At 34.6% G+C, this 16,427-nt stretch overlaps 1 protein-coding gene across 3 annotated transcripts in view; it reads right to left on the bottom strand.

Moving 5' to 3' along the window:
* LOC149790756 (WW domain-containing adapter protein with coiled-coil-like) overlaps positions 1 to 15,414 on the bottom strand; it is a 76,526-nt gene extending 61,112 nt beyond the window's left edge. For all 3 annotated transcript variants that reach the window (XM_089972821.1, XM_089972822.1, XM_089972823.1), the window contains exons 1-6: positions 15,257 to 15,414; positions 15,060 to 15,093; positions 11,802 to 11,991; positions 7,150 to 7,292; positions 5,272 to 5,399; positions 1,665 to 1,711 (exon numbers count right to left, since the gene is read on the bottom strand). In XM_089972821.1, the coding sequence (XP_089828947.1) occupies positions 1,665 to 1,711; positions 5,272 to 5,399; positions 7,150 to 7,292; positions 11,802 to 11,991; positions 15,060 to 15,093; positions 15,257 to 15,297 (583 nt within the window). In that variant the 5' untranslated portion in view covers positions 15,298 to 15,414. The remainder of the gene's footprint in view (positions 1 to 1,664; positions 1,712 to 5,271; positions 5,400 to 7,149; positions 7,293 to 11,801; positions 11,992 to 15,059; positions 15,094 to 15,256) is intronic.
* Between the last annotated feature and the right edge of the window lie 1,013 nt (positions 15,415 to 16,427).

Here is a 16,427-nt window from a genome sequence, read left to right as displayed (position 1 = left end):
TTTCAGTTGTGTTTGTTTCCTCTCTCTGTTTGTTATGGTGGAGCTCAACAGTTTCATATTTTACAAAGGGTTCGATTATTTAAGAAAAAGAATTTTTCAGGATTTCCTCAAAGGTTATATTGGCCATTTACTTTTTAAAAAAGTGTACATTTATTAAAAGATTCCCTTTGTTTTGGTTTATGATTAATATGTGTAATTTGGGCTGGCCTACTATATAAAAAACACTGCTAACTCTGCTTAGTCATTTTTACTTCCTGGTCTTCAGTGGTAAATTGTGGGGGAAAACCCCACAATAAAACATGCCATTAACTGTAATTTTTTTATACATATTTTGTAATTAATTCATTGTACTTTCTGAAACTTGTATTGAAAAATTTGATATTCAGACATAATTTTGGTGTGCCATAAAAACAGCTGAACAATTTTTAAGGGGTTTTGGGGGTCCTCCCCCAACGGGGTCTTGAGGGGCTGCGACCCTGATCTAGGGGGCCAAAAGGCCCCCTGACCAAAACGATTTAACACTCATAAAAAACTGCTCCTGGTGCAACTTATGATCACAAAATAAACCAAAATGATCATTTGAAAAACTAATAAACTTACCAAAAATGTTCAACTTGAGTTCAATAATGTCACTATTTAAAGTCAGATGAATTTGTCCTCCAATACTATTGATGTTGAAGTTATTTCATGTGCATGTAGGTGTTCACATCATAATTAAGTCACAATAATTTGTCAAGTTTTGCAGCAAATATATTACATTTCTCTCTTTTCATAACAAATCTGTAAAATAAACACCCAAATATATCAACTACATACAAATAATCCCATACATTCACTTGTCTTTTTCTCCAATGGACACAACCCATTGATATGCCAGTCAAGCTCATTTTGCAGCTTTGGCAAAGATTTCTTTAGCCTTCCATTTTGTCACCACCAACTTTTTTTGGCTCAATGTGCAATCATTTCTTTTCCTTCTCCATGAGAGCCTTTTTCCTTTAAAGCTGGTGCTTGGCGACGCAATGCACATATTCTGACAGGGCTACATCTGTTCTCTCATGCAAGAAATCTTTCTTCTTATAGTAATTAACTGCACTTTTTCCAGATGCCTTCTGAGCTTCAATTTTTCCATATGCAGCTTCTTTTGTAGTTGCTGTTACAAACTTTTCCAACTGGGATTACCGTAATTCAAATCTTTATTGCAGAGGTCACAAAATGCCAGTCCTCTAATGTGTTCGGTTTTCTTATAAAAATCTAGCCACAAGTTTCAAACAATATGGCCACACTATATCTCCAGGAACTATTTTATACTAGAAAACATGGCAAGACTCCCAATTCATCTAACCACCTTTTCATCCTAAAACCTGATCAAGAACTCTGAGACAAGTTTTTGCTATTAAAGGTCATGAATAAGGATCAGAATTCCAAAGGAAATTAGAGAAAGTACAATTATGAATGCATGAACGTACTGTCAAGCTTCCTATACAGCAGATTCAACACTAACTACAACATTCAATTAGAGAATTTTCTCCCCCAGAATAAACAAAAAATATCTGTACACAAAATGCTTTGCCTACTAAAAAGCAATGGTATTTTTCTGTTCAGATGATATGTCTGTTACAATGCTCTCATAGATCTGGTCTTTAAATAATAATTTGGACACTAACCTTTGCAAGTGGAGGCTGATGGTTTCTCATTTTCTGTTCGACACATTCTGAAAAGTATCAAGACTTCATTAAAATGGCATGTCTCTCTATGTAACTAATTACAAGCAAGACTCAAAGTTACAGCAAACAGCAGAAACAGTATTACATTTTGAAAAGACAAGCAACAACAAAATGTTTAACATGAAGCATCTACAAATTTATGTTCTTTCACTCAGCGAATGTAAATGAACATGCAGCCAGTGTTTAAAGCAGCAATAAGTTAATTACATGTATCTGGCAATGATGTCTGAAGCCTAGACAAATCTATGGTCTGTGCTAATAAATTGCTGGATCTGATCTACCAAAATTTCAGAATAGGCTACTTTATGCTATGTTAGGAAACAAAGTGAACTTCTACATAGCAGACTGACTTGTTCGTCATTTTGTTCACACAACATATAATATTACAATAGTTCACAAATTATTCAAAACTCAAAACAAAGGGAGGCCTCTGAGCTAATAGTTTCATATGAAAATGAATTCTTTGGGCTGCAGCATATAAGCATGGAGTTCCAAGTTATGTTCCTGGCAGCCCAATTGGCCACTGTTCAATTTTGAAATTGCTGGGGCCTTGTTGACAATGACAGCATGAAGAAGCATTTTATCTGTAGTATAGGATCACAAGAATCCCACAAAATTCAAGTGATTAACAAATTCAGAAATAAAACCCATTATCAGCAAAAGCATGATCAAACTCAACTTGAAGCATTCCATATAGTTATAGTAGTGCTCTACAGTTTAGTATTTCACATAGGGTTAGAGCATAAACAACAAAACAAAAAAACAACTTCCCTGGTTTTCCTCACTGGTTATCCTATTTCTTAGGTATTGCTAAAGAACTTTAAATTTCCTATATTTTGGTGTATAACTGATGGGTGTAATTTAGGTCATAAAGTATACAGATTGGCCTTACTTCAGATGTGCACTTATAATAAAAGCTACTAGTTCTGCTTGGTCATCTCCAATTCCTGGATTTTAGAGGCAAAATATATAATTAAAAAAAGGAGCACATAACATTTATTAATACTATTTATTTTGTAATTCATCCATTGTACTTTCAGGACCTGGTATTGTTAATCTGGCAAATTTCATCCTCCCCCCGCCCATTTTAATAACTGCTAAAGACAGTGCTCTTTTAATTCAGGCTGATTTTTTAGCACATGGGAGCAGCCATTTTGGTTAGCTGTGCACTTTAATCATATATAATTTTGACAAGCACAATACCCAATGAAATTTCAGCCACAGTACATGAAAATAGAAGAGATTAACCAACATACTCTCCACCGTCCATGTTGCAAATGCAAACTACTTCACCTTAGACTCTCTCAGAAGTACATAATTATAACTGAAGAGTGCCCCTAAGAGCAATTTTTGTAAAGATAGCATGTTTTCAAGCATTTCAACAATGCTGAGTAGACTAGCTCCAATAATGTATTGAAACAAAGCATCAACACAACTTTGTGCAAAAATTTGATACTTGACTGTAACTACATCTTCGATAGAAACAGATTTAACGTTTAACATGTAACCATGATGAGGAATTAAGCCAAACAAAAGAAGGCTTGTATTGTTCAAAACTTCTTCTCTAAACCCATGAATGATGGCAAGCTGTTTCTCCTTAAGATACAAAGACAGCCTGGACCAAAAAATAAAACAGACAAAACATAAACAAACTGGACTGGTAGAGCTAAAATTCTGGACAATAGCATACTGCCATTACATGCATTCTGCTCAACATTTACCACTGGACATGCATGGGAAAATATTTTTCTTAGATGTAATTAGACTATCAAATAGTGTTGGTGCCTATTTTCTTTACTTTTTGTTGATTTATTATCTAGGCCATTCAATTTTGATTTTCCAAGGGTAATGTTTTAAACCTGGAAAACAACTTTTTTGGGGAGTTGATAACTAAGTTCAAAAAATCCTAATCTTTTATAATAACTAGTCATATCACTACGACACCAAACAAAAAATCAAATACAGTTAATGCACTTTCTGGATACAGCCTCATGCACAAGTGAGTAAATTACTATAAACTTTATTTAAATACTTAATATGCACATCAAACACAACAACTTGCAATGTTCAGACTTAACTAGTAATACAGGGGATCAGAACCAAATGTGAACTACTAGTCATTCAAGTGAAAATAATTTTCAGGAATTCAAGATCATTTCTTTTTTTAGCTGCTGAGTGTTGAAACCATCTCTGCTATATATATTTTTATAGCAATAACAAGATTTTAAAATTAGCTACTGTAGCAGTCATAATGGATGTAAGGTTGACACAATTTTCTTTTAGGATCAACTTGACATCATTACAAGTCTTGTGGTAAAAAAAAAAACCATATAAATATGACAATATATTCTGAAGGTATAATGATCACAAGATCTTCAAGAAGAAGAAAAAACTGTGCTGACTTTCCGTTTGGGATGAGTAGCAATAACAAGATTTTAAAGATGGCCGTGATGGTGATCATACAGGATATCAGATTGGTACCATTTTCATTTAAAACCAACCAGACATCATAGGAAATCTTTTGATGAAAACCTGATATTACATGACAATCTGTTCAGGATATGTGGCAATAACAACATTTCCAATATGGCAGATGTGGAGGTTGTATTGGATGTCTCAGTGACATTTTCCACGTAGACTTTGGGATGAATATAAAGATTCATGACATTCTCTGAAATAGTCTATACAGTGTATATACTCTGGACAGACAAATAACTGAGAACAGACAATGGATAACAGGCCACCCATAAGCTATATTTGCTCTATGATTCGTAGAACTTGCTAGACCTATCATCCCAAACAAGACTTGAATCAAATACAGAATACTTTTCAGTAATGTGTAACTAACTATAATACTACTATTATTACAAACCTGGAAAAGATGCATCTGAAATGATTTTGTGTGATCTGAAACAGCAAACATATCATGTTCAAGTAGCAAATTTTGTAATGTACACTTCAGTGTTATCAACCTCAAGTTCTGTTTTATAAACTGCAGTTACAAACCACTGAAGGTCAGTGTCTTTTTTGCTAGACTTCAAGTTGACATATTGTTTTTCCTAATTCAAGTGGTGACAGCAATCAACTCTAATGCAACCAGCAATATTCAAATTGACACAAGATGTCAAATAAATGTTACTGTGGCTTTCATTTTCCCAAGCATGACAAAGTATCTGAATTCTGTTGACTGTATGGACTTTTTAAGGGGTTTATAGTCCACTTTGCTTTTAACATCTTTTATATGTTAGACATTTCCAGACAAAGTTATAACATAAAAGCAAATATTATGATCACACAGTAGTTTTGCATGAACAGCATTAAGTGTCCGAGGTATAGCTCGTAAATTTACTCTAATTCCCTCACCAAATCCACTGAGTCTAATAAGAAAACCCATATCTGGACTGTACATGACCAAGCCAATATCAGCATCTTGACCACAAAGATTGTAATTTTTTATCTTTTGTATTTGCTCCCAAAGTCCATGATTTCAGGGTCATTTTAGCAAGCCACAAGAATTTTTTTTAAAGATCACATCTGTTATACTCACTGGTCATTCCAATCTTTTGGTTTCTCCCACTGAGAGACCTCCGTCTTGATATTGTAGTAGTAGTGCTTTCCGCTGGAGCTGATGTGTTCAGACCAGTCACCACACACCTGCAGAGCTGACTTGTGCAGCTGGAAAATTAGTAAAATTATTTATTGAGTGCAGACTCAAGGTTGCACAATTGCACAAATGCAAATTTTAATGAATCCTCCATTCAAAATGGGTAACTGTGTGAAGACCATACAACTGTCAACTTCATTAATATTGTGTGTGTGCAATTAGGATTTTTAACGTATCTTTAACAATTTTTCAGTACTATTGCTAAGATGTCTCATACTGATCATCAAGTGTTTTGATTCATAAAGTACAGCCTCCATTATTTCCTTATCTTGTTTTTCCACCCATCAGTGGAATAAATGATACCTTTCATGCTTGCTCTATGTTGATGCAATGAATAGGCAAGTACCTAGTCACCATGCATAACTTGAACACCTCTGCAGCAGTGGGGCTGGGTAACATTTGAGTGATTAACAGTTAAACAGCCAATGCATGAAGCCACACATGTAAAAGAGATATCAGAATGATTCTAAATTTGATGACTATATGTTTAGCTAATAAATAACTGATTCGTTTGTTGTTGAGCCTGCCTCCAGTATGTAAAATACTTTAACATTAAGCTAAATGTAAAAAACTTAATGCTTAATGTAAAATTACTTTAACAGTGCGCTTAACCCTTTACCACACACAGGTGCTTTTGGATAATGCTTCTACCATTCAACGGAAATGCATTTCAACACATAAATCTGACTCACATACAAGCATATTTGCATGCCCATACAAGTGTATTTGCATGCCCATACAAGTATATTTGCATACCTGCTGTAAATATTTACCATTCTGAACTGGTTTTCACAGTCCCAACTTCAGGGCGTAAAGAGCTATCAGGTTCCGAGGAAACTTACGGTATTATATCCCATAGTTTTTATTTATTAAAGCAGTAATATGTTTAAAATAGTAACTCGGTTGGTTTCTCCCTAATTTAAAATGAGATTAACAGACTTTGTTTGGCAGTTTCTTGAGTTTACATGATGAAAACTAGGACTATGTAGGCATCAGTAAGTCAGATGCAGGATCTACTGATATAATTATGTAGGCCACATTGATTAATAACTTATCAGAGATGCTGATAATGAACAACTGTATCAGAGGTTGAGGAAGATTAAGACTGGTTACAAAACTTCATTACCATAACAGTGAATAAAGTTTAAAGCATGAAAAATAAATTTAACACCAAATTTTCATCTAAAATATGTCTATAAATATCAAATATGTACAAGGATAAAACAGACAAAATTTAAGTTCCAATAAGCATATACTACATGGCTACAAAGTGACTGAAGCAGATTGTCTTCTCATACAACACAGAAATTTCAATGTATTGCAACATGTCATAGGGGGCCCTGGCTGGCATAGTGGTATAAGGCGCACACCTATAAAGATCACCGACATCTCACCCATCTACATAGGTTCAAGTCTCGGGCATGGCAACGTTGGTATGTGAGAAAGCTTGTCAGTGGTTCTTCCCGAAGTTTTAATGCAATCTTGCACCACCAAAGATACTAGTGGCTATGCATAGCCTATCATATGCTGAAAAATGACATTAAATCCATAACAACAAATATACATAACAAAGTAAAAGGTTTTGGTCAAGATTCTAGTTTACATTGCAGTATTTTTTAAAACATGTATACTGATTAAATATCAAGTGACTACTGAACGTAATTCAGTAACTAATGCCCAATATGCCAGTACCTAAAAACCAGCCCCCATAAACAAGTATGTTACATTGATTGCAACTCTAGGACAATACTTAAAACATACCTCTGTTTTCTTGTCACTGGAGTCTTTTGACTGGGAAATGCGACTATCCTTATAGTCCTGGTTGCTATGGTGACCATTGTTGCTGTTACTGCCAGAACCTTGGTAGCTGTGATTGTGTTTCTTCTCTGGAGAGGGGATTGATCCTGCACAAAAAAGATGATCATAATACAATGCAATAAGAACAGAGAATAAGTAGGATTTAAAACTGCTATGAAGATGTAAGTACACAGGCCTCGCTTAGCTCACTCTCCGACACATCATCTACAACATGAAGCCATGGAACACAAAAAAATTACTTTGAATTCATTTTTTGGCAATACAAATTTTCACAAAAAAATTACTTTGAATTCATTTTTTGGCAATACAAATTTTCATGGATTTCATGGGTAATGCATACCACAAAATTAAAGACCCAACACAAATATAATTACTGATGAAAACAGGGTGGGGTGGAAAAATTACAAAAATAAATAAACTGCCAGTATTCTCAAGAATACAACAAATTCATTTAATTATTGCACGGCAAATTTTAATGAAATGAAGATTTAAAATGCTGGCAATCTTGTGTCAAAATTCAACAATTTAAAATCAGCATAGTTAATCCACTGACAGTCCTTGAGAAAGTTACATCTGAAAATTCAAACAAGGAGAACAGGCAATCTATGATCATAACTGTAACTGATGAAATGGAATGCAAGATCAAATTCTTTCAAGGTCTCATCAATATAAAGGTACTAAATTTGGCTGAAATAAAATAAAAAATGTAACAAATTATTAAGTTTTGCTGCAGAAGCAAGGTTTTATTTATATAAAGCTATAAATTTGATTGATATCTGACAATTCTTAGTAAAGGTATGCAATAGACACCAAAATCAGGAGATGGCTATCTTGGCCTAACTACAGTAAATAATAATGGAATGATGGGAATCAATCTCATTCAAGGACTAATGAATAAAAGTGTGCATGCTAGATCCAACTGAAATCAAATCACTGGGAAAGTTATGCTGCAGAGAAAACTAAAGTCAACAAGCCAGACCATCAATCCTGTTAACAATGTTGTAGAACCATGGAACGAAAACTTCCAAAGTCTTGTCAAAATAAACCAAGGTCAGGAAGAGCACCTTCTGAAAACAATGCTGTAGAACCCTGGAAATAAAACCTGCCCAAGGTCATATCATCATAAAGATGTAAGGTAAACTTGGTTGAAACCCAACACTCAATGGTAAATTTAAGCTGACAAATGAACAGACAAGAAATTTTTTGTGGCACAGTTCCTACAACAAATGACAAAGAAGACAAAAAGTCTCACCCTTTCAAGGTCTCATTAATATAAAGTTGCACACAAATTCTGGATAAAATGCAATCATTTCAAATCAATTTTCTTGTCAAGCCCAAATTAAGAATGGATACACAAGTGGAGGAATGGATGTGAGTATTGTAGGACAGTCTTTATCTTGTAGTTCCATAATGCACATATAACTGTCAAGATACACTACTGCCCAAACGGTAAAAAATGCCACCCTCTAGGTTCTATTATGCAATTGTTTTTACACACCAGTTAATCAGATGATGAGCAACCCTTCAGGTGGAGATGTCCTGTCCAAACTCAGAAATCTTATTGATTAAAGCCGTATAAATGACCAATCAGATATCTGAGATCATACCAAATCAAATCAAAAAGTATTACAATACAGTGTATTTAACTATTTCTGCTAACTGCCACTACAATGACTTAATAAGATCATGATCGTAATGGTGGTGATAAAAATAAAAAAATGCACATAAATTTTATCACAGATCAAAACTATCATTCATTATCATGTCTTTTAAAAGCAAGTTTTAAAAGATAATTTCATAAGTCAAAATACTAAACAAATATATTGCTTGGACAAAAGAATAGGAATTCTTGTTACAACTTCTGATCCTAATAGTGTTGTCCCTTGTAAAAAAAAAAAAGAAAAGGCATGGAAGTGCACCATGCTGCCTTTACAGAGTATCTTCATAATTTGTGGCAACAATTTTTTCAAGCTCACTTACACTTGCAATGCCATGCAAATGTATTGTATGCTCTCTCTTGGCTCTCACACATATACACGACAAGAGTGTCAACTTCAAAAGACCTTAAAGCATAAATACGACATTACACCAAAAGTGCCATTTACGTAACACACTCTAAATCTACACAATAATAATAATAATAATGAGGACTTTGTATAGCGCCTAATCTTTAGAAGCTCTAAGCGCTTTACAACATTAGACAACACCTATAAGATAAAAAACATATAATAATATTATTACAAAAACATACACCATGAAATTAGAAAAACATTAAAAAAATAAAAAAACATGCTGAGAATATTTCAGGTAGGAAACATTATTAGGTCTTTAAGTTTGTTCTTGCAGTCGAAATAAGTGAGTTTTGAGAGCCCTCTTGAATGGCAATAACAAACCTCTTTTGTCATAAAAATTTAGAAATTAAGAGCCAATTTCTGCCAAACTGGTGGATCAATTGTGCTCAGGTTTAACAGATGTAATAAATATAATGAATTATATCAATTAACCGTTTCAACACTGCAGACCGGTAAACCAGTCCAGGAACAACAACTCATCTCAACACTGCAGACTGGTAAACCAGTCTCAAGTACATGTCTCATTTTGACAACGTATTTTCTAATTGGTCAATACCAGGGATCCCCCATTTATAAATCGTTAGTTAATAATATGATTCATTTTTGCATTTGAATAAATTCGGACTTAAAGATAGGTTGTTAACAAGAAAGAGGTTTTTCGATCTATAAATGTTAATCTTTGAAGTACATCCTAAATGGTGGACTCATTGGACAATGAGTCTGACTAGGTGGGGATGACATATCTGAAATAGAAATTCTAATCTTGTAATATACATAAAAAAGAAAGTGAGCATTTGCAATAAAGATGGATGGATATTGTGTGCAATACTGATGACAATTAGTACTTTGAAGGCTTTAAACTTGCCAATGAGCACTACACCTGGATTTCATCACTGGATTAAATCTGACTTTCGCATGTTACATATGCATCAACCCGGCACAAGTACTTGATGGATCTTGAACATCTCTTGAATATTTTAAGATATTTTATAGTGACTATATAATTTTGGAAATTTCAAGATTTTTAAATATAAATACACACCAGAAGCAAGAAACAGTCCCAAATTAACACAAAGGTGCTTGAACAGGTGTCACATTTCTGAAATACAGACTTTTTATAACCCTTATATATTGATAAAAGTTATGATTTTTGAGAGAGAATGAATTATATTTGCCAAAAACTGAGAAATTCTGTCTTTTTGGATCCAATTTTGGAGAAATTGTCTTGTGACAATATTGTCCAGGTAAAATGCTGCTTGCATTTTATCAGTGACAAAAGTAAATGATTAGCTAGTCAAAAACTGTCTTGAACTTTCATTAAATTAGTCTGGTGTGATCACAATCAAAGCATATGTTTAATGCATAGTTATTTCCATAAAGAACATCATGAAATCTTGTAAATTTAATTTTTTAACACTGATAAAAAAATATTGTTACCCACATGTGGGTTTCCTGAAATGTGACAATACTGCAGTTACTTAAGCCATGATTTGTAGGAACATAATACTGGATCAAAAAGAGACCATATATTACTCTTTAAATGCTTAATTGAACATTTAAGATTGAATACCATGAAATTTACCTTTAACTTACCTTTTCATTTACCTGTATAATCACCTGTGTGCAAGTAAACTTGCTTATGGGCATATTTTTGCAAAAAATGAATTTGTCTTCTTTACAATGATACCATAATGTATTCCTATCACAAGAAATACAGTGTTTATATGTCAATGAAAATATATTGCCTTAAACATCTTGAAAGTTACTTAGTGTTGAATGGTAGTCTTCCAATGAAGTAACCTGGTGTTGAATGGTAGTCTTCCACTGAAATAACTTAGCGCTGAATGGTAGTCTTCCACTGAAGTAACTTAGTGTTGAATGGTAGTCTTCCATTAAAGTAACTTGGTGTTGAATGGTAGTCTTCCACTGAAATAACTTTGTGCTGAATGGCAGTTTTCCACTGAAGTAACTTGGTACTGAATGGTAATCTTCCATTGAATTAACTTGGTGTTGAATGGTAGACTTCCATTAAAGTAACTTGGTGTTGAAAGGTAGTCTGCCAATGAAGTAACTTGGTGTTGAATGGTAGTCTTCAAATGAAGTAACTTGGTGCTGAATGTCAATCTTCCACTTAAGTAACTTGGTGTTGAATGGTAATCTTCCACTGAAGTAAATTAGTGCTGAATGGTAGTCTTCTCTTGAAGTTACTTAGTACTGAATGATAGTCTTCCATTGTAGTTACTTAGGGTTGAATAGAGTCCTCCACTAAAGTTACTTAGTGCTGAATGGTAGTCTTCCACTTAAGTAACTTAGTGTTGAAAGGGTTAAGTACTTGTATCTCAGACAAAAGTTTCCCTTCAATTCACATCACAAAAAAATAACCATCACTGATGTGGTAGACCAACCATGGAAAGTTGTTAATTGCCCTAGGTTATTTTAATCCAAAAAGACCTGTGACACAAGAATCAAACAAGTATTCAGAAAGTTTAGATACCCATGAAACTAAAAGTGACCGAGTCTTACCTCTGTCATACTTCTGATTAACCCGCTCAGTATATGAAGCCTTGTTGATATATCTGGAACCATCACGGTATGAAGGGCTGGTATCACGATCATCTCGGGGCAAACTAGGTGACTGATTCCGGTTGTATGGATCTCCTTGGTCATATCCCCCACCAGTGCTACTGTATTTCTTTGATGGGTACTGTGTGCTCTGGATTAAACAAAGAAAGGCAACCGGATATACTTCATCAAGTAAACTACCACTGCACATTTTCAAGCATGTAATACAAAATTCTCAACAATTTGGAACAATCCTAATTTCTAAAGAATAAATGACCAGTATTGGATGTATACCTTCAAGCAACCAGTTTTTTTTAAAAATTCCAGAATTAACGCTAGAAATCAGATGTTAAAAAAAAAACTTGCACACTCCTCAATTTGAAAAAAAAATTCTTTTATAATCAGACATAATGAATAAGTAATATCTGAGAAACAGGTACTCTGAATTAAAGCCACAAACAGTAATGTTACATCTAAATGCAAATATCCCACTTAAGGAAAAGCACATCTTTTATGAGAACCAGAGCAGTTGATATTAACAATGAAAAGATAACATCATCCACAATCTCTGGTCAGGTACAGTGAATTCACTTTTGTGATAATAATAGGTTACCAATTTCTGGTGATTCTATTGTTGCTAGAAACCACAAGTTTTGTGATTTAGTGAACAATCAGCCATCTGTTGAAAATAATAAGATTTTATCTCAACCTATAAATACAAATACATTTACTGACCAAAAAAAATCATTTTTTTGCAAAACCATGAATAAGGATTAGGCTTAACGTGATATGCCAGAAACATGTATTGATATGTATTGTGATGCAGAAAATACAATGCAATATACACCTATACATGTAATGAATCATGAGGCAAACAAATAACTGTCAGATTCGCAAGGTAAATAGTGTTTTAAATTAATCCTCCACCTTTAGGACCTTTGAGTGTATTGAATCAGTATAATTATTAATGCACTTCTACAGGTGATTTGTTTGATTCAAGAAAATGATAAAAATAGAGATAAATGAACCACACGTATTCAATGCCCAATCAATAAATCCCATCCACCCCTGTCAGTTGAATCAGAAGTAAAAAAAACACTGTACAAGATCTAAAAGTTTCAGCTTTGGTTTTGTTGGTTTTAATGTAATTTTCAGCACAAGTCTGGCTATAGATGGCAGCCAATACATCTGTTGGAATAAAAGCCCTGGAAAAAAAACATTGACCCATGAGAAACTACACGCAAGCTTTCTCATATAACAGACTTGAACTCATACTGACAGGTGAGATTTGTGAGTGATATGTAAAAGGCAAGAACCAATGATGACTCGACAACATCTAATATCAACCCCAAATCAGGTCTCCAGGATCCAACTTGAATCAAGAACCGGCAATTAACATGTCATTACACAAGCACACTACTGGCAACTCATTTAGAAATTAATACAACATTCAGGTTTTCTTGAAGTACAACAGTGGCTATATGGTGTCAACTGAAAATAAAATTTCAAGATTGTAACAAAATAAGAAGCAAACAGAAATACCACCCTTCCAAATAAACAGAAACATGAAGTACAAGATAAAATATAAAATGACAGATGTTAAAATTAAAAAGTATCTAAAATTTAAAAAGAAAGGATTAGCCATTCTCAAATTTGAAATTTGGATTTTGTGTAAAATCAATCAGAAAGTACTTTACTTTTTTCAAACATTTTTGGAAGCACTATGTTAAACTCAAGCTAGAATTTTAATAATTAGGTCAGGTAACAAAAATTACTTGGCAAGTAGTTCTAACAATTTAACAGGGTTTTAAAACTGGAAAGTCTTCAACTCAAAGCCTCCACTCCCCAACATAACATAAAATCTACTGCCAACAGTAATGATACTGGCATCATTGTCCTCAGGGTGACGAGATCCCATGAACCCTAATTACCAAAAATGTACTTTCATGCAGAGGAGCTTAAGATCAAACCTAGGTCTGCTGCGATGCATGAAAGTGCATTATGATTTGGCTGTCCCACCTGACAATGTCTCCTGCTATGATTTCATTATAAAAGTTAAAAGTATTATTAAAAAAACATTGCACTAATTATAAAACCTTCCATCTGCTTTTTTTAAAACCCAGTTCAGTTTAATTTTGTCTGTAACATTGTGACCTCGGTTTTGGTGTATATCACTCAATAAGAATTAGCAGACTTGTGAGACCATATTATTTTGGCTGAAGGGGTGGTCTTTCGAAACAGGTTCTACTGTATTTCATTTCTGTGACACTTGAACACAGAAGTAAAATAACCCACAACTGCTTGAACATCTCTATTTGTTGATGGTTGTTCTTGTTTTAACACCTTTCCTTCAGCACCTCAAATGCTATTCATGGCAGTCAATAAACCTAGTGGAAGAACCTGGGAAATCCCCCGTTTGAACCACTGACCTAACGAAAGCTACTGGCAGCTTTTTCACGTACCCACATTGGCCAAGATCAAAACTCTATCCCATGCATACAGTGGTGAGATTGCACTGATCTGTAAAGGCAAGAGCTTTTGACCACTTCACGACCCAGGAGTCCCATAAACCTATATTACCACCTTGGTGTCAACTTTAGACACTGGTACATCAGCCAATGGGCCTTTACCAAAACAGAAAGATTAACGTTTGAATGTACACCAAGATGACACTCAAATATCTTGAATGTTTGATGACATCACAATCACTTATAAGATGTTTTTGTGGGCATGATTCCCAACGATTTTTAACTACTTTGGAAATGGCCCACATGTTATTTGTTGCTTGGCATTGCATTTCCATATGTACCTGTCAAGAGCCTTCACAGCTGATGCAAAAAACCAGTTGTAGCACAAATTTGTTCCCAATTCTGTGCAATATTTTTTTAGAAAGCTGATAAAAATTTGAACATTTACTATCTGCTATCAACAAAAATACTGTACAGAATCAAGAGTAATAATCGTGTAGCAAAGGTTTCAGGCTACAACTGGTGCAGTTCCATTATGTAACTCAATATTGCAAGCTAAAGCCACTCTCTCCTTCATACGGCTTAATATTCGACTCTCTGCGATTAGACTAGCATCAGTGGGGACGGTGAATCATGTCTGATGCACATATGGCACAACCTCTGAAATGGAACTTTCGAATTTCATCACGTGCAGACGTCTTGTCAACCGTCTTAGGATTTTCTATGCTGCCGATTTTCCTGTCATAGTTACCTGAAACGGATGGGCCTCTCGCTTGTCCACATACCTGAAAAATATAATGTGATTCATAAGTTGCTGGTAACATGCTCGGAATTTGTGAAAATTTACAAACACCGAATCCTTCTACATTTTTAAAATAATTTTGACAACAAAGATGGCGGCACATCAATTTTATTTCACTGACAGTGCTTTGCAAGAGTGATCATTACCCATCATTGAGTCTTGGATGTTTCCTTGCATGCATTACCATTAATGCACATAAATGGGGTGTGCTTTTGACACACAGATGCACAAAACTATGGGATTTGTGGGGTATAATATGCGACTACATGGGACTCTCAGACAGTTCGGTTGACGCCATGATACATCCGGGCAGTTCTGCGCACCGGAACAAAAATCCGACCTTGCTAATTCTTTTAATATTTACAATTTTACATTAAAATCTTCTGAGAGTAAATCTAATGGGACATAATTATATCATATTAATATAAAGCCAACAAAAATCAACATTCTCCTCAAAACTAATTACGGCACAGAATTTTGGACTAGTCACGTGACTAAATTCCCCTTCTAAAAATAGTGTCTTGTTGATTGATTGATTACTTGGATTTACATCGCTAGCGCCCAAAAGGGCATGTACGACGGGTTTACAGCGCGATGCTAAATGTTCCTGGGGAAAGGAATTAGTGCCACAATCCCAGGCGTTTATGTGCTCAAGGAGTACTGCTAATTTAGCCGTCAGGTCGTAGGACTATATGCCCCTAACGACCTGAATGACATGAACGTGTTTATTTCCATCTGCCAGATGTGAACGGCAAAGCTGAATTGAATTAAAATGTATTCAGACCAGTTTTATGTGAAATAACAGTTAATAATAATAATTATATATATTTGGCTCATAAACAAGTCAGTCTTGATGCCTTGATATCAATGGCCTTGACATAAATCACAGGTTTCTTAGCACTGGTCGACCTAGGACGCAAGAGAAACATGTAAGTCAGTCTGATTAAAGTATAGATCTGCCAATCGATTTCAATTTAGTTGATCCATTATATATAGATCCATATTATTTTGTATTGTAAGAAAAACTTATAACTGTGAACAAGTACCTAGTATGTCGAACGGGATGATTAAATCTTCATGCATTTGCTTCATGCATCTTAATTAAACTTGTTTTGTTTTTTTCATTACAAAGACAATCCCGTTTCAATACATTTATCTACGACGAAGGTTGAACTAGTCGGGAAGGATGTTGCTGCGGATTCCATTACCATAATTTCGGGATGACCCTCCCCAGCCCCGCTCCTCCTAGTTGCCAGGGAGGATGAAAGACCTGAAGAAACAACTCAAACATCTATGGTCCACTGAATGAATTTGCTG

Source organism: Sinohyriopsis cumingii, chromosome 10 (assembly GCF_028554795.1).
Source record: "Sinohyriopsis cumingii isolate HCF-2022 chromosome 10, ASM2855479v2, whole genome shotgun sequence".
Lineage (NCBI taxonomy): Eukaryota > Metazoa > Mollusca > Bivalvia > Unionida > Unionidae > Sinohyriopsis > Sinohyriopsis cumingii.
The sequence above is the reverse complement of the archived record's forward strand: the minus strand, read 5'-3'. Positions and strand labels throughout refer to the sequence as shown.